This window comes from Rhinoraja longicauda, chromosome 4, assembly GCF_053455715.1.
Source record: "Rhinoraja longicauda isolate Sanriku21f chromosome 4, sRhiLon1.1, whole genome shotgun sequence".
NCBI lineage: Eukaryota > Metazoa > Chordata > Chondrichthyes > Rajiformes > Arhynchobatidae > Rhinoraja > Rhinoraja longicauda.
Window position 1 is genome coordinate 88287407 of NC_135956.1, and position 23670 is coordinate 88311076.

General features: G+C 44.5%; 1 protein-coding gene across 2 annotated transcripts in view; it reads left to right on the forward strand.

The window, feature by feature from the left end:
- Positions 1-19115, forward strand: part of vps41 (VPS41 subunit of HOPS complex) — a 160189-nt gene extending 141074 nt beyond the window's left edge. For both annotated transcript variants that reach the window (XM_078398325.1, XM_078398326.1), the window contains exons 25-29: positions 4829-4965; positions 9767-9866; positions 13417-13461; positions 16038-16117; positions 18487-19115. In XM_078398325.1, coding sequence (XP_078254451.1) covers positions 4829-4965; positions 9767-9866; positions 13417-13461; positions 16038-16117; positions 18487-18546 — 422 coding nt within the window. In that variant the 3' untranslated portion in view covers positions 18547-19115. The remainder of the gene's footprint in view (positions 1-4828; positions 4966-9766; positions 9867-13416; positions 13462-16037; positions 16118-18486) is intronic.
- Positions 19116-23670: the final 4555 nt, after the last annotated feature.

Here is a 23670-nt window from a genome sequence, read left to right on the forward strand (position 1 = left end):
ACCTATTCATTTTCTCCAGAGATGCTGCCTTGACCCACTGAGTTACTCCAGCATTTTGTGTCTATCTTCGATGTAATGCTGAAATCTCTGCCTCAGAAGGCAGTGGAGGCCAATTCTCTGGATGCTTTCAAGAGTGAGTTAGATGGAGCTCTTAATAATAGCGGAGTCAGGGGATATGGGGAGAAGGCAGGAACGGGGTACTGATTGTGCATGATCAGCCATGATCACATTGAATGGTGGTGCTGGCTCGAAAGGCCTACGCCTGCACCTATTGTCTATTGAGGCTTTATAAGGCACTGTTCAGACTGCATATGGAGTATTGTGAGCAATTTTGGACCCCATATCTGAGGAAGAATGTGCTGGAGAGGGTCCAGAGGAGGTTTACGAGAATGATCCCGGGTACGAGAAATAGCATTTCTCGAGTGTTCTGTGAATATTTTAATGGCGGTACGCAGAGTGGCGGGACTGTCGTATGTTGAAAGGCTGGAGCGATTGGGCTTGTATACACTGGAATTTAGAAGGATGAGGGGGGATCTTATTGAAACATATAAGATAATTAGGGGATTGGACACATTAGAGGCAGGAAACATGTTCCCAATGTTGGGGGAGTCCAGAACAAGGGGCCACAGTTTAAGAATAAGGGGTAGGCCATTTAGAACGGAGATGAGGAAGAACTTTTTCAGTCAGAGAGTGGTGAAGGTGTGGAATTCTCTGCCTCAGAAGGCAGTGGAGGCCAGTTCGTTGGATGCTTTCAAGAGAGAGCTGGATAGAGCTCTTAAGGATAGCGGAGTGAGGGGGTATGGGGAGAAGGCAGGAACGGGGTACTGATTGAGAGTGATCAGCCATGATCGCATTGAATGGCGGTGCTGGCTCGAAGGGCTGAATGGCCTACTCCTGCACCTATTGTCTATTGTCTATTGTCAGAGGGTCAATAGACAATAGACAACAGACAATAGGTGTAGGAGTAGGCCATTCGGCCCTTCGAGCCAGCACCGCCATTCAATGTGATCATGGCTGATCATTTTCTGAGGAACCCACTGAAAAATGGTTTAAAAGAAATGTTCTCATTCTCAGTTATCTGCTCAGAGGAAGCCATCATTTAACCTGGTGGTTTGCCCCATTTGGTTGCAATGTTGGATCCTCTTAATATCTGCAACAACTGAAGGAAGTCCACTCGGGTTCTCTGAAGAATATTAAAACTCAATTCGTTTCCATGCAAGAGTTGAGGTGCTTTAAAAAGTGCTGACTAATTGAAATTTTAATCAAAGACATTAGCCAGAATTTTCAATCAGTGGCAGAAAAAGGTGGCTCTAAACACTGAACTCAAAGGAACTTGCCCTGAAAGCTTCAGTAAGACCTTTGGATTTCCCTTCCTTGACAGCAGTTCTGGCAACCATTCATCGACCACAGGCAGCCGCAATATCTAGCTAAGCCGCCAATATAATTGAACAATTCTGACCAAAAGCACCAGGAAGTTAAAAAGATATAGATTTTTACCAGCATAAATTTTAAAGACATAGATCTTTACCACTTCGAATGATTTTGTGCATTTACCAACTTACGGACAAAATCTACATACAGAGGAGGTTTGTAAAAATGGAACCTGGGTGTTACCTGGAAACAACAGTATGATTTAAAGAGGAATTTCTTTAGTCAGAGGGTGGTGGATCTGTGGAATTCTTTGCCACAGAAGGCTGTGGCGGCCAAGTCAATGGATATTTTTGAGGCAGAGACAGATAGATTCTTGATCAGTATGGGTGTCAAGGGTTATGGGGAGAAGGAAGGAGAATGGGGTTAGGAGGAAGAGATAGATCAGCCATGATTGAATGGCGGGGTAGACTCGATGGGCCGAATGGCCTAATTCTGCTCCTATCACTGATGACCTAATTATAACAGTAATTTATGTCCATCTGTTCATTGCAACAGTAGATTGCACTTGGATCAATGCAAGAGAAGCAAGAGAAGCAGGGACCAGATCTCCCAGTCTATACACTGTAGTGCAGCAACGTGAGCAAGTTAAATCTTAGTAAATCATTTACTTAACAAGGCTTTATACATAGAAACATAGAAAATAGGTGCAGGAGGAGGCCATTCGGCCCTTCGAGCCAGCACCACCATTCATTGTGATCATGGCTGATCATCCACAGTCAGTAACCCGTGCCTGCCTTCTCCCCGTATCCCTTGATTCCACTAGCCCCTAGAGCTCTATCTACCTGTCTCTTAAATCCATCCAGTGATTTGGCCTCCACTGCCCTCTGTGGCAGAGAATTCCACAAAATCACAACTCTCTGGGTGAAAAGGTTCCTTCTCACCTCATTTTTAAATGGCCTCCCCTTTATTCTAAGACTGGCCCCTGGTTCTGGACTCCCCCAACATTGGGAACATTTTTCCTGCATCTAGCTTGTCCAGTCCTTTTATAATCTTATTTGTCCTTTTATAATTTTATACAGTGCCCTCTATAATGTTTGGGACAAAGACCCATCATTTATTTATTTGCCTCTGTACTCCACAATTTGAGATTTGAATAAAATCACATTGTCAGATTTTAATAAAGTCCATTTTTATACATTTTGGTTTCACCATGTAGAAATTACAGCAGTGTTTATACATAGTCCCCCCATTTCAGAGCACCATAATGTTTGGGACAAAGCAATGTCATGTAAATGAAAATTGTCATATTTAGTATTTTGTTGCATATCCTTTGCATGCAATGACTGCTTGAAGTCTGCGATTCATGGACATCACCAGTTGCTGGGTGTCTTCTCTGGTGATGCTCTGCCAGGCCTGTATTGCAGCCATCTTTAGCTTACGCTTGTTTTGGGGGCTAGTCCCCTTCAGTTTTCTCTTCAGCATATAAAAGGCATGCTCAATTGGGTTCAGATCAGGTGATTGACTTGGCCACTCAAGAAATTGACCATTTTTTAGATTTGAAAAACTCCTTTGTTGCTTTAGCAGTATGTTTGGGATCATTGTCTTGCTGTAGAATGAACTGCCGACCTATGAGTTTTGAAGCATTTGTTTGAACTTGAGCAGCTAGGACGTGTCTATACACTTCAGAATTCATTATGCTACTACAATCAGCAGTTGTATCATCAATGAAGATAATAAGTGAGCCAGTACCTTCAGCAGCCATACACACCCAGGCCATAACACCCCCACCACCGTGTTTCACAGATGAGGTGGTATGCTTTGGATCTTGGGCAGTTCCATCTCTCCTCCATACTTTGCTCTTGCCATCACTCTGATATAAGTTAATCTTCGTCTCATCTGTCCACAAGACCTTTTTCCAGAACTGTGGTTGCTCTTTTAAGTACTTCTTGGCAAACTGTAACCTGGCCATCCTATTTTTGCGGCTAACCATTGGTTTGCATCTTGCAGTGTAGCCTCTGTATTTCTGCTCATGAAGTCTTCTGTGGACAGTGGTCATTGACAAATCCACACCTGACTCCTGAAGAGTGTTTCTGATCTGTCGGACAGGTGTTTGGGGATTTTTCTTTATTATAGAGAGGATTCTTCTGTCATCAGCTGTGGAGGTCTTCTTTGACTTTCGCTTTGCTCACCAGTGTTCTTGTTCTTCTTAATGATGTTCCAAACAGTTGATTTTGGTAAGCCTGAGGTTTGGCTGATGTCTCTAACAGTTTTATTCTTGTTTCTCAATCTCATAATGGCTTCTTTGACTTTCATTGGCACAACTTTGGTCCTCATGTTGCTAAACACCAATAAACGTTTCCAAAGGTGATGGAAAGACTGGAGGAAAGACTAGGTGCTGAGAGCTCTCTTATACCTGCATTAAGGAGGCAATTAAACACACCTGAGCAATTACAAACACCTGTGAAGCTATGTGTCCCAAACATTGTGGTGCCCTGAAATGGGGGGACTATGTATAAACACAGCTGTAATTTCTACATGGTGAAACCAAAACATATAAAATACCCTTTAATAAAACCTGACAATGTGCACTTTCACCACATGTGATTTTTTTCTATTACAAATCTCAAATTGTGGAGTACAGAGGCAAATAAATAAATGATGGGTCTTTGTCCCAAACATTATGGAGGGCACTGTAGTTCCATTAATTAATTAGATAGTTAACCAATTTGAATTGGTTATGCTGCTGCCAATGTATTCATTTTTTCCTTGACTTCATTGTAAAAGCCCTTTATTATCTTGCATGGCGTGTATAACAGGGCATTAGCTAATTGATATGGTTGGCATGACTTGCCCTGAGAAATTGTGGGAGTATTCTTCGATTCATTATTTATTCCCTGATCCCTTAAGTGCTTTCACTCTCATGATATATAAAGAGTTGTCTGGTTAGTGTTGAATATTTATAAAGGATCTGTTTATACACCCGTTCTTTTAGTCTCAGGATAAATTAATGTTCGACAATACGTGATGTTTTGAACATAATATCTTCAGCCATGTAATCTGTTCTATTTAATAAAAAAACTTTTCATCTTCCATGGACGATGGCAGCATGCAGCTCCACTTAAAAATATGTAAAGCAAAATCAGAACTTTTTGGGCATGTGACCTCAAGTGTCCTTGAGCCTGTAACTGGTTTCCATTTTGGCCTAAACTCATTATTTGATGACTGTTGTTGTATTGGCTCCATTTGGAGCAAGTAAGAATGTTGCTCATAGCGCTTTTCAAAAATGTTCTTGAAGGATAATTCATCACTTTTAAATCAATGATATTCAATGCCATGGGTTAGGAGATGAGATGTTCTGATTCAATATTAACCAGTGGTTACCTGGCACATGAATATTGTCCATTGTCTTGCCCTGAAATTGCCTGCCAACAACTTGCATTTTATACCACACATACAGCCTTCATTACTGGCCTGTTGAATAATATTGGGACCCATGTCGATCCAATCCTCTTGATTCATCGGATAAAGGAAGGGATGGAGATCCCTAACCTACGAGATTCACTGGTGAAGATCCTTCAGGATTACAACTTGCAGGTCAGTATTGGAGGGAAGGAAACAAACGTGGACAATTACATTTTCTGCACAACGTTTGGCAGAAGCTGCATAGAAGTTGTCTTCAAAGAGCAAATTAAGATGTCGTAGGCATTGCGGTAGAAGAGACGAGAGAACTAATGAAGTCAAGTTCACCTTTTCCTTTCCATGACTCACTGAATCAGCTGCACACAGAGAACATTTTTCAACATGACCATCTGTTTCAATGATGACAAAGAGGCAGGAAACATGTTCCCAATGTTGGGGGAGTCCAGAACAAGGGGCCACAGTTTAAGAATAAGGGATAGGCCATTTAGAACTGAGATGAGGAAAAACTTTTTCAGTCAGAGAGTTATGAATCTGTGGAATTCTCTGCCTCAGAAGGCAGTGGAGGCCAATTCTCTGAATGCATTCAAGAGAGAGCTAGATAGAGCTCTTAAGGATAGCGGAGTCAGGGGGTATGGGGGGAAGGCAGGAATGGGGTACTGATTGAGAATGATCAGCCATGATCACATTGAATGGCGGTGCTGGCACGAAGGGCCGAATGGCCTCCTCCTGCACCTATTGTCTATAAAGGTCCGTCTGTCACTTGTCTTCCTCGTTACTCACTCTGCCTGTGCATGTTAACTTTCCCTGGCTACTCCACAGAGACACCCATACCCAAAGGGCTACCAGAATCTTTTCAATCTCTCGCCATTTGCAAAATTGTCCAACTTCTTATTTTCTCGCACAGCATGACCTCACATACTATATTTAATCTGCCATCTTCCTGCTCATTGACAATTTGTCCATCTCGCCCGATGTTCCTTTGCAACCTCCCTAAACTCCCACCCACCTTTGTGTCATCGACAGACTTGGATATGTTCCCCGCATCCAATTCATGAACACACATTATTAACAGCTCGGGCTGTGACACCACTCCCTGTCACCATGCCAGTAGCTGCAGAATTAGGATGCAGATTGTCAGGCCCTCAGGATATGTCATCTGTAAGATACTAAATAATACTAAAAAAATTCTCCTCAAGGTATGTCTACTTTGAAGAAGTTCTCCTCCTCTCTTCGACGAGATAAACTCCCACTTCAGGTAGTCCCTGCTTCCCCTCTCTATCCCCTCCCCCTTCCCAGTTCTTCTACAAGTCTTCCTGTCTCCGACTACATCCTATCTTTGTCCCGCCCCCTCCCCTGACATCAGTCTGAAGAAGGGTCTCGACCCGAAACGTCACCCATTCCTTCTCTCCTGAGATGCTGCCTGACCCGCTGAGTTACTCCAGCATCTTGTGTCTACCTTCGATTTAAACCAGCATCTGCAGTATTTTTTCCCTACTAAATAATACTTTTGTTTTACCGATGTTAATTGTTTTCAGGTTCCCGCTCACTCAAGGTCTCTGTAATTATGCACTAGTTCTGGGAGGTTTTCAGTGTCTTCCATGCAGAGGTATACAAATACTTGTTTAATAACTCTGCCATTTCCTTATTCCTCAACATAATTACCAGTGTCCCAGGCACATGTACTTCAATTAATTTTCCCCTTTTTGCATGTCTGTAGTTGATCTCCATTTTGTCTTTATCTTCCTGAACTACACTTGTATTCGACTCTCCTTTTCAACTTGTGATGTCTTGCTTCTCCTTCACTGAATTCACTGAATTCAGAAATATTCCCAGTTTTGCTACTCTGCACTGTTCAATGCTGACAGACGGGAACACGGAAGGATATTAGAGAGGATAGACAGTTAGGCACAGCATAAAATGCTGGAGTACCTCAGCGGGACAGGCAGCATCTCTGGAGAGAAGGAATGGGTGAGGTTTTGGGTTGAGAGTCAGGGGAGAGGGAGACACAGAGATATGCAAGGGTGAGGCGTGAAAACAAGAGATCAAATGGGGCGTAGTTAAGGAAAATGTATAGATCATTGTTAGCTGGGGGAAAGTGACGACGAAGCATACAGAGAGGACCTTTAATCAGGAGGACAATCAGACTGGTCGGACAACTATGACAGGGAGGGATGGAGAGAGAGGGAAAGCAAGGGTTACTTGAAGTTAGCGGTCAATATTCATTGGGTATCAAAAATATAAAATTATATTATCTTTTATATTATTAATATGTTTTAGATTGTATTATTAAATTTGTATTACGAAGCGATCTGAACGATTTACAAACCCCAGTATCTAACATCCTACTCCAATGCCACAAAAACCTCCAAACCACAGGTCTGTGAGTTTAATTGAGCTTCTCCATTCTGGCCCCATGCCACCAACATGCCCAAATCCACAACTTGTTCTGCTTGCCAGGGATCATTCCCAGCTGTTTCTTACTCGAATCTTTATTGTAGATAGGGGTGAGTTACTGCAGCATTTTGTGCCCATCTTTAATGTAAACCAGAATCTGCAGTTCCTTCCAACCCGAGTCTTTATTGCGGTCTCTCCTACCGGTCGCAAGTCAGTCTGGCTAACAGCCAGTAGAACAGGAAATGAACAGAGAATTCTACAAATTCACAACTCTCTGGGTGAAAAAGTTTCGTCTCACCTCAGTTTTAAATGGCCTCCCCTTTAATCTTAGGGACACGGTCTAGGAATAAAGGGGAGGCCATGTAAAACTGAGGTGAGAAGAATCTTTTTCACCCAGAGAGTTGTGAATTTGTGGAATTCTCTGCCACAGAGGGCAGTGGAGGCCAATTCACTGGATGAATTTAAAAGAGAGCTCTAGGGGCTAGCGGAATCAAGGGATATGGGGAGAAGGCAGGCACAGGTTACTGATTGTGGATGATCGGCCATGATCACAATGAATGGTGGTGCTGGCTCGAAGGGCCAAATGGCCTCCTGCACCTATTTTCTATGTTTCTAAAAGCAAGTTCAAAAGTCATCCACAAAGATCAGTGAATCTCACAAAAGAACACAATAAAACTGGAGCAGGATTAGGCCACCTGCCCACCCCCCCCCCCCCCCCAATCTGCCCATGTCAATATAATCATGGCGGATCTACCCTGGCCTCAACTCCTTCCTGCCCGATCCCTATAGCCCACAATTCCAAGATCTTTCCTTAATTTATGTATGTCACTTCAAATACTTCTAATCATGTTGCCTCCACAACTCTCTGGGGCAGAGAATCCCTGCGAGAAGAAACGTCTATCTGACTGGCCCTTCATCTTGCCCTCGTTCAAGACTCTCCACAAATAAAAGCAACCCATCTCCCCTGTCAGGCTCCCCAGCATCATGTGAATTTCGATAAGATCACCCTTCGCTCTTCTAGACTCCAAAGACTACAGATCCAAGCTGTTTAGTCTCACTTGAAAGGACTATCATCTTTCAGGACCTACCCTGGTTACTGCCTGCAATGCTGCTGCACATAAGAGGACCTAAACTCTGCGTAGTACTCCCGGCTGACTCAACACTCTGCAATTCAGAACAAAACTTCCTGGTTTCTAAAACTCCAACTACTTGGCAAAAAGGGCACATGAATATCTTGATCCTCGTGTACGTAACTGAATTGCAATCCATTCCCAATTGGAAAAAAACCCAATGTGATCCCTCTTACTAAAGTGTGTGATCTCGCACTTGTCCCCCACCCCATTAAGACTCCAATTGCCAAGTATTCACCCAATTTACTCAACCTAGCTACATCCCTTTGAAGTTAGATTATTTTCACGTCTTACTTTCCACCTATTTCATGTTATCGGCAAACTCGAATGCCTGAGAGTTTCTATTGATATCAAAAGATTAGATTATTGGTGAAAAATCAGAGGGAAAATTCCATGATCTTAATAACATAGTGGGAAAGTTTTACATCTACAAGAAAGCAACTTTTAACACTGACAGATATTTGCATGGTTCTTGATTTTCCTTTGGCCTGTATGATAATGCCCCCCAATTTTTGAGTCCTAAAAATTACTGCATCAATGGCACAAAATCTGCTTTAAACAAAATTAAGAGATTGCCCATTGTCAAGGATGCCATATCTGGTTGAAATGTCTGGTTCATATGTTGAAAGACTGGAGCGGCTAGGCTTGTACACACTGGAATTTAGAAGGATGAGAGGGGATCTTATTGAAACATATAAGATTATTAAGGGGTTGGACATGTTAGAGGCAGGAAACATGTTCCCAATGTTGGGGGAGTCCAGAACCAGGGGCCACAATTTAAGAATAAGGGGTAGGCCATTTAGAACGGAGATGAGGACAAACATTTTCACTCAGAGTTGTAAATCTGTGGAATTCTCAGCCTCAGAAGGCAGTGGAGGCCAATTCTCTGGATGCTTTCAAGAGAGAGCTAGATAGAGCTCTTGAGGATAACGGAGTCAGGGGGTATGAGGAGAGGGCAGGAAAGGGGTACTGATTGTGGATGATCAGCCATGATCACATTGAATGGCGGTGCTGGCTCGAAGGGCCGAATGGCCTACTCTTGCACCTATTGTCTATTGTTAAAATAAGCTGCAATCACATGGATTTAAAACCTTCCCAGTACATTATTAAGATCATGGTATTTTGCTCTCTGACATGTCAACAATATTCTATCTTTATTATCGGAAACCCTCAAACTGGTTGAACAACACATTTAAGGCCTTGCCTTTTGCAAATAGGTGCTGCATGTGTTTACAACTTTCCGGTGTAACTGTTTAGTTGCAAGGTATATTGACTTCTGCAAAGGTGATAAGATTTTTCAGTTCAAAATTCAGACTCTCGCACTAACCTCTGCATTGCTTCCTCACTGAGCACATCCTACCCTGATGATATTTATCAAGCTGAGTTTCTGAGAGAAGGGAGGGTTTGTATTTCATAAACTGTGTCAGCTCTTCTCCAATACTTGTTTGCAGATTCTATTGCGGGAGGGGTGTAAAAAGATCATCGTGACTGACTGCTTGGCACTGTTGAAGAAAATGCATAAAACCCAAATGAGAGGTGTTCGTGTTGATGGTAAGCAACCTTCCATATCAATCCCGACGTCACCGGTTACTGCTTTTTAATTGCTGAAACGAGCTTGCCATTAAACTCGCACTGACTGCTGAATTCTGCTGTTAAAATAGAGTATTTCTGTGTTATTCCGAGAAATATTCCCATTGGGATTAATATTTCTACACACTGATAACCACTGACACGCTTGCAACGTTGAGTAAAATTTATTCAACATTAAACTGCAAACATGGTGGTGCAGCAGTAGATCTACTGCCTTGCAGCGCCAGAGACCCAGGTTTGATCCTGACTGGGTGCTAGGAAAATAACTGCAGATGCTGGTACAAATCGAAGGTATCACAAAATGCTGGAGTAACTCAGCAGGTCAATAGACAATAGGTGTAGGAGTAGGCCATTCGACTCTTCGAGCCAGCACCGCCATTCAATGTGATCATTGCTGATCATTCTCAATCAGTACCCCGTTCTTGCCTTCTCCCCATACCCCCTGACTCCGCTATCCTTAAGAGCTCTATCTAGCTCTCTCTTGAATGCATTCAGAGAATTGGCCTCCACTGCCTTCTGAGGCAGAGAATTCCACAGATTCACAACTCTCTGACTGAAAAAGTATTTCCTCATCTCCGTTCTAAATGGCCTACCCCTTATTCTTAAACTGTGGCCCCTGGTTCTGGACTCCCCCAACATTGGGAACATGTTTCCTGCCTCTAACGTGTCCAACCCCTTAATAATCTTATACGTTTTAATAAGATCACCTCTCATGTCAGGGAGCATCTCAGTAGAGAAAGAATGGGTGACGTTTCCGGTCGAGACTGAAGAAGGGTCTCGACCCGAAACGTCACCCATTCCTTCTCTCCTGAGATGCTGCCTGACCTGCTGAGTTACTCCAGCATTTTGTGATACCTCTGACTACGGCTGCTTGTCTGTAACGGAGTTTGTACGTTCTCCCCGTGACCTGTGTGGGTTTTCTCTGAGATCTTCGGTTTCCGCCCACACTCCAAAGACGTACAGGTTTGTAGGTTAATTGGCTTGGTATAAAGGTCAAATTGTCCTTAGTGTGTGTAGGGCAGTGTTAATGTGCGGGGATAGCAGGTTGGTGCGGACTCGGTGGGCCGAAGGACCTGTTTCCGCACTGTATCTCTAAACTAAGCTAAACATTCCTCAAATGGGAGGCAGCTGAAACAGTTAATTATTGAAAAGTCTGATTCCACACATAGTCGTCCCTTTCCTCTGGATTAATGCTGCCTTTAAATTGAAGACAACATGATTAAAGAGACAAGATCACTCTAGGTACAGAGCCAGCCAAAGGCCAATGCCAAAGAGTGGTAATGATGGGAGACCATAATGGGGAGGAACGAGGTACTGATTGTGGATGATCAGCCATGATCACATTGAATGGCGGTGCTGGCTCGAAGGGCCGAATGACCTACTCCTGCACCTATTGTCCATTGTCTATCTTTAGTTTGGAGGAAATATACAGTGGTATATCCAGCGGCACTTTCAGGAATTCTCTCTCTTTAATATGTAAGAATGTCTTTGACTTGGGTATGCAGGTAACAATTTGAGTTTACAGATGATATTAAACATCGAGATGCAGTAGGCAGTGAAGAGGAAAGAAATGGAGTTCGGCCGTCGTCGTGGCTGTCCCTCGAGGTCGAGGATGATGGTCTACGTTCTGGTGTCAGAACGAAGACGCCTGTGTGCGTGTGTTTGTTTAACGTGCACTTGATGTTGCACTTCAAGAAGCACACGGTCCTTCACAAATCAATCAACTCATTCCAATGGCAAGACGATTGGAGCTGATAGATTTGTTGCAGCCTTCACAGCCGTTGAGTTCAAGATAACTGTGTCCGCCTGGTCCGCCGTTGAGGTCTTGTACGTTGGATCGTTCTTAGTCTGGGACCCTCATCCTCGACCTTACCGCCATGGGTGGCCCCACCAGAAGCTAGTGCTTCCGACGGCATCGCTCTCGGAATCATGGGGGCACGCAAGCCTCTTCACCGCGACAAGGTGAACGATCTGACGAGGTTCAGTAGGACATTGCTGAAATGGCCAGACATGTTGGCAGATAAAGCTTTCTAAAACAGTGGGAAGTAAAGCATTGTGGAAGAAAATAATGTGAAATTACAGCAAAACCACTATTCCCTTCTAATTAGTGCATCCCAAGCCTCAACTCAGTGCATTTTGTTCCTCAATTACTTGCACTAAACCTGTTCAGTAGAATATGAACAGAATTCTTCTGGATTATACAGAGGAGGAATTGCCACTGTGGTCTCCTAAGTCAGACCTACTGCCTTTTATTTTGAGCTGTATTGCAAACATTGAGATCTCTGAAATCTTCTCTGTGAGATTTTTCTTTCTCCGGATTCTCTTCAAGGGAATCCCCTCACTGAGACCCCTTGGATCTGTTGCTTTCTGCCATTCTGCAGGATTTCACTTTTTACTGGATAGCGTGCCAGTGGAATTTTTCACCCTCATAAACTGTTGAAAAGAGTTTGAGTTTCTCCATGGTTTTCGCAGTGGTTGGCCAAGGGCACATTGGTCTAACGGGTGGTCTTTTGAGGTGTTCAGCCCATCTCCATGTGATTTCTTACTTGTCTTTCATGAGTGTTGTGCCATCTGACAACTCAAGAACTGTGCCAGATTTAGATAGTTTATAGATCCTTTGGGAGTGTTAAAGGACCAAGTGGACCTGTTGGGCCCAAACCTCTCCTGCATTGGTGCAGCACCCTCTCCTCCCCCAGTCCCTTTTCCCCTCTCCCCTCCCCTCTCCTCCCCCCTCCACTCCTCCCTTCCTCTCTCTCTCCCCTCCCCCTCCCCTCCTTCCCCTCCCTCCCCCTCCCCTCCTTCCCCTCCCTCCCCCTCCTCCCCTTCCCCTCCCCTTCCCCTCCCCCTCACTCCATCCCCCTCAACCCCCCTTATCCTCCCTCCACCCTCCCCCCTCCCTCCCTAGGAGATAGATTTAAACTTTAGAATGTGAATAACTTAAAAAACGTAGCACCAATTTCAACGAAACGTCTTCCATTGGCACCAAAGGGACGACGGTGAATAAGGTGGGCCTAAAATTGTCGCGCTATCATGTGCCGTTTTGGCTCTAGTTCAGGAACAAACAAACGAGAGTTTTAGTAGATAGATGTGTACATTGTTTGTAAGGATGCATCTCAGCAGCTTTTTTTCTCCCACTATTTGAGTCAAGAGGAGAGTCTGTTACCAGCATCAGTCGTTTCACCAACCAGACACTATGGGTGGAAGGCGACTGGCACAGGAGAAGGGAGAGATGAAATATATTTAATGCTGTGTGTTCTTGTGATCCAGAACACAATGCCTGGTAGAAAAGGCTTGAGTAACAGCCTTCACACGTTTCCCCTTTTTTAACTATGCCTCCAATTCCTTTTGAAAATTGTGTGGAGAAGAGCCAATGAGGGAGATTAGGAAGAATAATGATTTCAGATAATCCTGCAATGTATTATTTTACTATTCTGTAAATAATTGTTTCTGGGTCAACTCTGATAGAAATGATTCTGCGGCAATGTGAATAGTGCCATCTGTTTTCTTGCAGAAGAGAATATTTGTGGATCGTGTCATTCTCCCATGTTGCCTGCAGGTAGGTGGCCTGTCTGCTGGGGGGAAGGTGGGTAGGGTTATGAGAAGTCAGCTGGGTAGATCTGTATTGCATGTGACTTTTGATTGTGTTCCCTTTCTGGCTTGCATTAAAGTAGAACTCGCTGACTCTTATTCATTAGGAAGACTATTAAGATGAAGATTATTAAGGGGTTGGACACGTTAGAGGCAGGAAACATGTTCCCAATGTTGGGGGAGTCCAGAACAAGGGGCCACACAGTTTAAGAATAAGGGGTAGGCCATTTAGAACTGAGATGAGGAAAAACTTTTTCAGTCAGAGAGTTGTGAATCTGTGGAATTCTCTGCCTCAGAAGGCAGTGGAGGCCAATTCTCCGAATGCATTCAAGAGAGAGCTAGATAGAGCTCTTAAGGATAGCGGAGTCAGGGGGTATGGGGAGAAGGCAGGAACGGGGTACTGATTGAGAATGATCAGCCATGATCACATTGAATGGCGGTGCTGGCTCGAAGGGCCGAATGGCCTCCTCCTGCACCTATTGTCTATTGTCTAAGACATGTAGTTCAGCAATTCAATCAATTCTAAGCACCTATGTTTCGATGCATTTCAGATCAGTTTTCTTTTCTTGTTAATATTTTAAAAGTAATTCTTAGGGATTGGGGTTCTCTTTTGACTGAAAATGAAGGATGTTTAATAATTTAGCCAATGCAAACGAATCTCCGTTTGATTGAACAGATCAGTGCTGTGAATCATTGGAGTTTGCACTTAAATTTAATGATCTAAAATGGTGCCTCACTAAGTTTTGAGGATGCATTCCTAAGGACAAAACCTCGAATGGAATTGGAGCTGAAAAGAGACACTAGACTGCAGATGCTGGAATCTTGCCTTGCCGAACAGGTCAGGCAGCATCTGTGGTGGGAATGGAAATATGATGTTTCTGGTCAGGACCCTTCGAAAATAAATTCTACGTCACTTGTATATGCAAAACGAATTTCGTTCGAGAGACTTTATGATCTGTGCAGGTGATCGTGCTGGCCTCGGTACAGCTCCGAGCCACCACATCTCAGTGTTGAGTTGTGTAGGAAAATAACTGCAGATGCTGGTACAAATGGAAGGTATCACAAAATGCCGGAGTAACTCAGCAGGTCAGGCAGCATCTAGGAGAGAGGGAATGGGTGACGATTCGGGTCGAGACCCTTCTTCAGACTCCTTCTCAGTGTTGAGTGGTTGTTTCACTTGTCTCAGCCAGCCCACAGTCGCAAAATCCACTCTTGAGATGGGAGTAATTCACTGCTCAGATGTGGGCTGACTGGATCTCGTATTTAACTTATGGGGGTACGTACCTGTGGATGTTAAGCAAAGGCACCTTGAGGATTTGGCACACTGCAGGGCAGCAGCATTTTGTATAATAGTGCGTCTAAAGTCTGCACTTTGGCTCAAGTCTGTGGGTAGATAATCCTTCTGCCTCTGGCATTCATACTATTTTGACTGTCTTTAGCGAACTACCTGTCCATCCTTCCTCTTTTATCCCAGATTATCTACATATTCAGATCAAATCTTAAGTTTGCCTATTGACTTAACTTGGAAACTGCTGCACTATTCCAGTGAGTTACAGACCGCTCCAGGTTTTCAAGTGGGTAAAGTTTCTAAATGGACCACGACAAAACAGGTTCACCTGCCCAGCGCAAATTGGAGGAACAGCACCTCCTATTTCGCTTGTGCAGTTTACACCCCAGCGGTATGAACATTGACCTCCCACTTCAGGTAGTCCCTGCTTCCCCTCTCTATCCCCTCCCCCTTCCCAGTTCTCCCACTAGTCTTCCTGTCTCCGACTACATCCTATCTTTGTCCCGCCCCCTCCCCTGACATCAGTCTGAAGAAGGGTCTCAACCCAAAACGTCACCCATTCCTTCTCTCCTGAGATGCTGCCCGACCCGCTGAGTTACTCCAGCATTTTGTGTCTACCTTCAATTTAAACCAGCATCTGCAGTTTTATTTTTACCTGCACAAAATTGGTGTTCTGTTCTCTATTTGTTGAATTAATTTCAGATCCCATTTAACCTGGTAGAGATATTCCTTTGTCTAGGTACTCGGTACACGCAATGTGTTCATGACTGAACATTGGGAATTGCTCTTGATATAAATCTTGATCTAATTCTTTTTAAACTCCTTATCACAATTTTTCTTTTTTTGCCAAAAGATTTGATATCTTTGTGCTTTGGCCAGTGTTTTGTCCTTTCATTAATTCCTTTACGAACGGTTGTTAGAAATACTGCGTAAAAAAGCACAGCAAACACTCCTTTGTGCAGTGAACAGAGTTGATTAACTTCGAAAAATTAAAGTGCACAGCAAAGAAAAACAACTTCACAATGATTTATCCGGAAAAATGCAGTGACTGGAAGACGATTAAACATAAATCATCTACGTAAAATTGCTGATTTAATAGCTGTGACCACCAAGCCTGATTGATAAAGAAATTGCCCTATAACACTTGCCCTTTGAGCGTTGCCACTTTGTGCAGCCTTTGATTTTAGTCCACTGAGGAGTTAGACCTTTTAATGTACGAAGTGAATAAATGAATATGTTGTGTTTCCTCATTTTAGATACTGCAAAAACATTCAGCGCAGTGGTCTTTAACTGCAGGCATATCTTTCACAAGGATTGCCTTCCTTCTCCTGGCATGGTATGTTTTTTTGTCCCAAACTATTTATTACACTGTAGATTTACAAAGGCCATGCCTACAGTTGGAACAGTGGAGGTCGCTCTTCGGACTGGAGGTGTGCGACTGGTGGTGTGTGTCGGGGCTCGGCGCTGAGCCCATTGCTGTTTGTCATCTCTATCGTTGATTTGGATGAGGGCACACGCGGCAAGATTAGCAAGTTTGCAGATGACACAAAAGCGGATGGTATTGCAGATAGTGAAGGTGGTTGTCAAAAATTGCAGCAGGGATCTTGATCAGTTGGGTAGGTGGGGCTGAGGAAAGGTTGATGGAATTTAATACAGAGAAATGTGAGGTGTCGAATTTTGAGAACACTAACATGGGCAGAATCAACACAGTGAATGGCAGGGCACTGGGGAGTGTTGTAGCGCAGTACATAGCACTAAGAGTACAGGTACGGTGGCGCAGCGGTAGAGTTGCTGCCTTACAGCGAATGCAGCGCTGGAGACTCAGGTTCGATCCTGACTACGGGCGCCGTCTGTACGGAGTTTGGACGTTCTCCCTGTGACCTGCGTGGGTTTTCTCTGAGATCTTCGGTTTCCTCCCACACTCCAAAGACGTGCAGGTTTGTAGGTTAATTGGCTGGGTAAATGTAAAAATTGTCCCTAGTGTGTGTAGGATAGTGTTAATGTGTAGGATAGTGTTAATGAGCGGTGGGCCGAAGGGCCTGTTTCCGCGCTGTATCTCTAAAAAAAAAAAGGTACATAGTTCGTTGAAAGGTAGTTAGGGTGGTCAAAAATACTTTTGGCTCATTGGGCTTCATCTGTCAGAGCATTGAGCGTGGAAGTTGGGAGGTCATGTTGCAGTGGTTTTAGTCCTCATTTTAGACTATTGTGTTCAGTTTTGGGCACCATGTTATAAGAAAGATTTTGTCAAGCTGGAAAGCATGCGGAGAAGAAGATTTACCAGGATGTTGCCAGGACTCAAGGGCCTGCGTTATAGGGAGAGGTTGAGCAGGCTGGGACTCTATTTCTTGGAGCGCAGGGAGATGAGGGGTGATCTTCTGTAGGTGTATAAAATCATGAGCGGAATAGATCTGGAAGATGCACAGAGTTTCTTGCTCAGAGTCGGGGAATCGAGAACCAGAGGACTTTGGTTTAAGGTGAGGGGAGGAAAGATTTAATAGGAACCTGAGGGGTAACTTTTTCACAGAAGGAGTGGTGGGTGTATGGAACGAGCTGCCGGAGGTAGTTGAGAAAGGTACTATCACAATGTTTAAGAAACATTTAGACAGGTACATGTATTGGACAGGTTTGGAGGGATGTGGGGCAAGCATAGGCAGGTGGGACTGGTGTCGATGGGGCACGTTGGCCGGTGTGGGCAAGTTGGGCTGAAGTGCCTGTTTCCAAGCTGTATTTTTTAAATTCTATCCAAGTGTCCTGAAGAATCCTGCGTAAACTTTTGTTTCACAAGTCTAGATTTCCTTAAGTTAATATTTGATACCTACTGTTATTTGTTTTGCTGTTTGTGGATGATGTACATTGTAGACTCTCAAAATGCTGCTCAGATGCTTGCAGGAGCCATTTTTGTGCAGAAGAGCTGACTATGTACTTCAAAGTGATCTCTAAGGTAGACACAAAATGCTGGAGTAACGCAGCGGGTCAGGCAGCATCTCGGGAGAGAAGGAATGGGTGACGTTTCGGGTCAAGACCTTTCTTCAGACTGATGTCAGGGGAGGGGGCGGGACAAAGATAGGATGTAGTCGGAGACAGGAAGACTAGTGGGAGAACTGGGAAGAGGGAGGGGATGGAGAGGGGAAGCAGGGACTACCTGAAGTTAGAGAAGTCAATGTTCATACCGCTGGGGTGTAAAGTACCCAAGCAAAATATGAGGTGCTGTTCCTCCAATTTGCGCTGGGCCTCACTCTGACAATGGAGGAGGCCCAGGACAGATAGGTCAGATTGGGAATGGGAGGGGGAGTTGAAGTGCTGAGCCACTGGGAGATCAGGTTGGTTCGGGCGGACTGAGCGGAGGTGTTGAGCAAAACTTTTCGCCAAGCCTGCGTTTGGTCTCGCCAATGTAGAGAAGATGACATCTGGAACAGCGGATACAATAGATGAGGCTGGAGGAGGTGCAGGTGAACCTCTGCCTCACCTGGAAAGACTGTTTGGGTCCGTGGATGGACACCTGGAAAGACTGTTTGGGTCCTTGGATGGTCAAAATGATGTCTAGTTTATCTCCTGAGATTTGGGCCTCTTTTCACTTTTGATTTCATGTAGAGAAAGCATCTGGTAGGTACTGGTCCTAGCACCCAAGATTTAGAATTGTTGTTTCAGCTTTTTCCTTCTGGGAGCAGTACAGATTAACATTTGATTATTTTGTTTCTTTAACAGTTCTGTAACATCTGCAGTGCAAAAAATCGAGGGCCTGCCAGTGGACTGAGTGAAGTTTAAACACTGAGGTGCATTTGACTAACAACTACTAATCTACAAACCTTTGCTGATTTCTTGTAATACAAGTTATTTCCATCAAATGTCGTGTGACAAGCATCAACTCTAGTACTTGTATGAATATCAGATATTAACTGTTCATAAAAATTATTAACACCTGACTTCTTGCACAGAATCCACTTGCTGAAGTGGATTCCACTTGCTGAACCCATATGATTGTATCTAAAATGCAGATGACAGCTGTGTATCTGTCCTTCAGAACTCTTGTGTATTGTGCTCATCGGCTTAGAACTATTCAGAGACGTTCTGAGGCTTGCCGAAGATGCAATCAAATTAAACTTTATTTGCATTGATCATAATTGTCATTGATCGAAATAAATATGTTTTTATTTGGCGTGAGCTGCACATGATACCTTTGCCACAGAAACCTATAAGCACGTATGAGAAATCTGATGATTAAACACGGAAACAGGGAATTACAGATGCTCGTTTACAAAAAAAAAGGCACGAGTTGCTGGCGTAACTCAACGGGCCAGGCAGCGTCTCTGGAGAACATGGACAGGCGATGTTTTGGGTGGGGGGGGTGGGAAGAAATCTGAAAGAGAGGAGGGGCAGGACAAAGCCTGGCAAGTAATAGATGGATACAGATGAGGGTGGTGGGGGGGGGGGGGGGGGGGGGGGGGGAGTTGATGGGCAGGTGGTTGGACATAGGCCAGAGATGAAAAAGACAGAAGGTGTGAGACAAAGAATTGAAGAGTTGCAAATTGCGAGCTGGCGGAAGGAATGTGGGTGGACGAGGAGACGGTGGGGAGAAATATGTGTGAGTTCAGGTGGGCACAGAGGGGCCGGGGAAGGGGGTTTGGTTAGTTAGCTAAACCTGGAGAATTCAACGTTCATACCATTAGGTTGTAAGCTACGCATGCAGAATATAAGGATTGATTTCTTAAAATTGGTGAATTCAGTGTATCACATTGTAAGCTATTTCTTACCTAAAATTGGAGATTCTTCTCTGATTAAATAGTTGTTCCATGCATTGAAAGGTTTCAGAGATCTTTTATTGTCACGTGTACCAATTAAGGTACAGTGATATGCGAATTACCATAGCTCAGAGGCCGATCCTTGGGCGGCACGGTGGCGCAGCGGTAGAGTTGCTGCCTTACAGCGAATGCAGCGCCGGAGACTCAGGTTCGATCCTGACTACGGGCGCCGTCTGTACGGAGTTTGTACGTTCTCCCCGTGACCTGCGTGGGTTTTCTCCGAGATCTTCGGTTTCCTCCCACACTCCAAAGGCGTACAGGTATGTAGGTTAATTGGCTGGGCAAATGTAAAAACTGTCCCTAGTGTGTAGGATAGTGTTAGTGCGCGGGGGATCGCTGGGCGGCACGGACTCGGTGGGCCGAAGGGCCTGTTTCTGCGCTGTATCTCTAAATCTAAAAAAAAACATACAGCCTTACGGGAAAAAAAAACAACAAGACACACAACTGCACAAACGTTAACATAAACATCCACCACAGCGGATTCCCCACATTCCTCACCGTGATGGAAGGCAAAAAAGTCCAAGCCTCTTCCTCTTTATTATTTATTCTCCCACGGTCGGGGCAGTCGAACCATCCGTCGGGGCGATCGAAGCTCCCGCAGCCAGCGGTCGAATCTCCCGCGTCGGGGCGATCAAAACTTCCTTGGCTTGGAGTTCCCGATGTCGGTCTCTGACCAGAGACCGCGGGCTTCGTGATGTTAAAGTCTGCAAATACCCACGGTTGGAGCTCAGAGGCCGAACCTTTGGCAAAGGGATCGCGGGCTCCACAATGCTAAGTCCACAGGCACCCATGGCTGGACCTCTCAAAATCGGTCTCCAGCAAAGGCCGCCAACTCCTCGATGTTAGGCCGCAGTGCGGACGAAGATACGATACAGAAAAAAATCCCATCTCCGTCGAGGTAAGACATTAGAAAAAGTTTCCCCCCAACCGCCCCCCCCCCCACTTAAAACAAGAAAAGAACACTAAAAACATACATTCAACACATACTATTAAAACAAAGAAGGAAGGGACACAGACTGTTGGCGAGGCAGCCATTGCTGGTGCCACCCGGTGGATAAAATAGTTCTTTATTTGTTTCACTTAAAGCACATAAATGTCATGTAGGTACTAGTCCTAGCACCCAAGATTTAGAAGAAAAAAAAATATTTCAGCTTTTTCCATGTGGGAGCATTACAGATTAACATTTGATTTTTGTTTCTTTAACAGTTCTGTAACATCTGCAGTGCAAAGAAATCAAGGGCCTGCTAGTGGAATGAGTGAAGTTTAAACACTGAGGTGCATTTGACTGACAACTACTAATCTACAAACAATAGACAATAGGTGCAGGAGGAGGCCATTCGGCCCTCCGAGCCAGCACCGCTATTCAATGTGATCATGGCTGATCATTCTCAATCAGTACCCCGTTCCTGCCTTCTCCCCACACCCCCTGACTCCGCTATCCTTAAGAGCTCTATCTAGCTCTCTCTCTTGAATGCATTCAGAGAATTGGCCTCCACTGCCTTCTGAGGCAGAGAATTCCACAGATTCACAACTCTCTGACTGAAAAAGTTTTTCCTCATCTCAGTTCTAAATGGCCTACCCCTTATTCTTAAACTGTGGCCCCTTGTTCTGGAACCTTTGCTGATTTGTTGTAATACAAGTTATTTCCATCAATTGCTGTTTGACAAGCATCAACACTGGTACTTGTATGAATATCAGATATTAACTGTTAATAAAAATTATTAACACCTGACTTCTTATTGAGAATCCACTTGCTGAACCCACAGTGAGAGAGGTTTGGTAGCACACGGTGATACAAACTTTATTTGGATTTTTTTTTGTAGATGTTTCATTTGGAATTGTACAAGATAGGATATCAGAATCAGAATAGCCTTTATTGTCATCCAAAAATGACTTTTGGACGAGATTCCATTACCCACAGTCCAACGATAAGAGCAATAAAAATAAGCAATAACACACACAATCACAAACCAACACAAAACAAAAAAAGAAACATCCATCACAGTGAGTCTCCTCCAGTCCCCTCCTCACTGTGATGGAAGGCCAGAATGTCTTTTCTCTTCCCCTGCCGTCTTCTCCCGCGGTCAGGCTTTTGAAGTTGCCACGTTCCAGGCCGCGCCAGACGGTGAAAGGTCCGCAGCGGGCCGACCCAAGCCCCGCGATCCGGGGCGGGCGAAGACGCTGCCGCTGCACGTCGTGGCTCCCGACATTGAAGCCCCCGCCGGGCAGAGAAAATCCCGCGGCCTATTTCAGGCCCAGCCGGACGGTGACTAAAACACTGCATTCTGTGTTCGTGTTCCACTCCTACCCAATATCTAGCCATTCTTTAATGCAAGGATACAGTTTTTCATTTTATGTATCCATGCTTTAAAGAATTTTATACATTTCAATGAGTAAATCACTGAAAGGTAATGAGATGTGAGTCTAATCTGTGTATTCCTCACCTTGCACAAGTTATTGTATACACTGATCAGCCAAAACATTATGACCACTGACAGGTGAAGTGAATAACATTGATTATCTTGTTACAATGGCACCTGTCAAGGGGTGGGATATATTAGGCAGCAAGTGAACAGTCAGTTCTTGAACTTGATATGTTGGATGCAGGAGAAATGGGCAGGAGTAAAGACCTGAGCGACTTTGACAAGGGCCAAATTGTTATGGCCAGACGACTGGGTCAGAGCATCTCTGAAACGGCAAGGCTTGTGGGGTGCTCCCGGTCAGCAGTGGTGAGTACCGACCGACAGTGGTCCGAGGAGGGACAAACCACAAACCGGAGACAGGGTGTTGGGCGCCCAAGGCTCAACGAAGGCTATCCTGTCTGGTCCGAACTGACAGAAGGTCGACTGTGGCACACGTCACAGAAAATTTTAATGGTGGTCCAGGGAGGAATGTGTCACAATACACAGTGCATCACACCCTGCTGCGTATGGGGCTGCACCCGGAGGACCAAAGGCATATTAGGCAGGTGGTCATAATGTTTTGGCTCATCAGGTCATAATGTTTTGGCTCATTGATGTGTGTGCTAATTGTTATGGCACCAGACTAATTGAAATTAAGCCATGTATTCGAAGGGCGAATGGCCTACTCCTATTGTCTATTTGTCATATTTGTGGCTCAGTTGAATTCAAACACTTAGAACATAGAAACATAGAAAATAGGTGCAGGAGTAGGCCATTCGGCCCATCGATGGGCCAAATGGCCTCCTCCTGCACCTGTTGTCTATTGTTAATTTCATGATTGCTGCTACCTTGAGTCACCTTCACAATGGATTCAGTAATTAATCTCATCTCATTGCACAACACATAGAAAATAGGTACAGGAGAAGGCCATTTGGCCCATCGAGCCAGCACCGCCACTCACTGTGATCATGGCTGATCATCCACAGAGAAATGTGGCAGAGAATTCCACAAATTCACAACTCTGGGTGAAAAAGTTTTTTTTCTCTTCTCAGTACCTGGTGCAAAATAGGCTGGATCTGTTAAGCAAGCTGCTGGAGGAACTCGGAAAGACTTGGCAAGCATTAGTGGATCCAGATGAGGAGGGGTATATTGGCAGATGGATTCAGATGGTGGAGGAAAGGGTGGAGATGGAGTTTGTAAGTTCTCCCTGGGACTGCGTAGGTTTTCTCCGGGTGCTCTGGTTTCCTACCACACTCCAAAGGCGTACAGGTTTTCTATGAAAGGCAGGCATGTACTTAGATGGTACCTGCAACCTCAGCATCTCTCAAAGTGGTTTGCAGCCAAGGAAGTACTTCTGAAGAATGGCCACTGTAGTAATGTAGGAAACATGGCAGCCAATTCTTGCTCGCCAAGTTCCCAGAAAAAAAAGGGTATTAAATGAGGGAAGCCTTGATGGGAAATATTGCTCGAGATATAGACAATAGACAATAGGTGCAGGAGGAGGCCATTCGGCCCTTCGAGCCTGCACTGCCATTCAATATGATCATGGCTGATCATCCAGCTCAGTAGCCTGTACCTGCCTTCTCTCCATACTCCCTGATCCCTTTAGCAAAAAGGGCCACATCTAACTCCCTCTTAAATATAGCCAATGAACTGGCCTCAACTACCTTCTGTGGCAGAGAATTCCA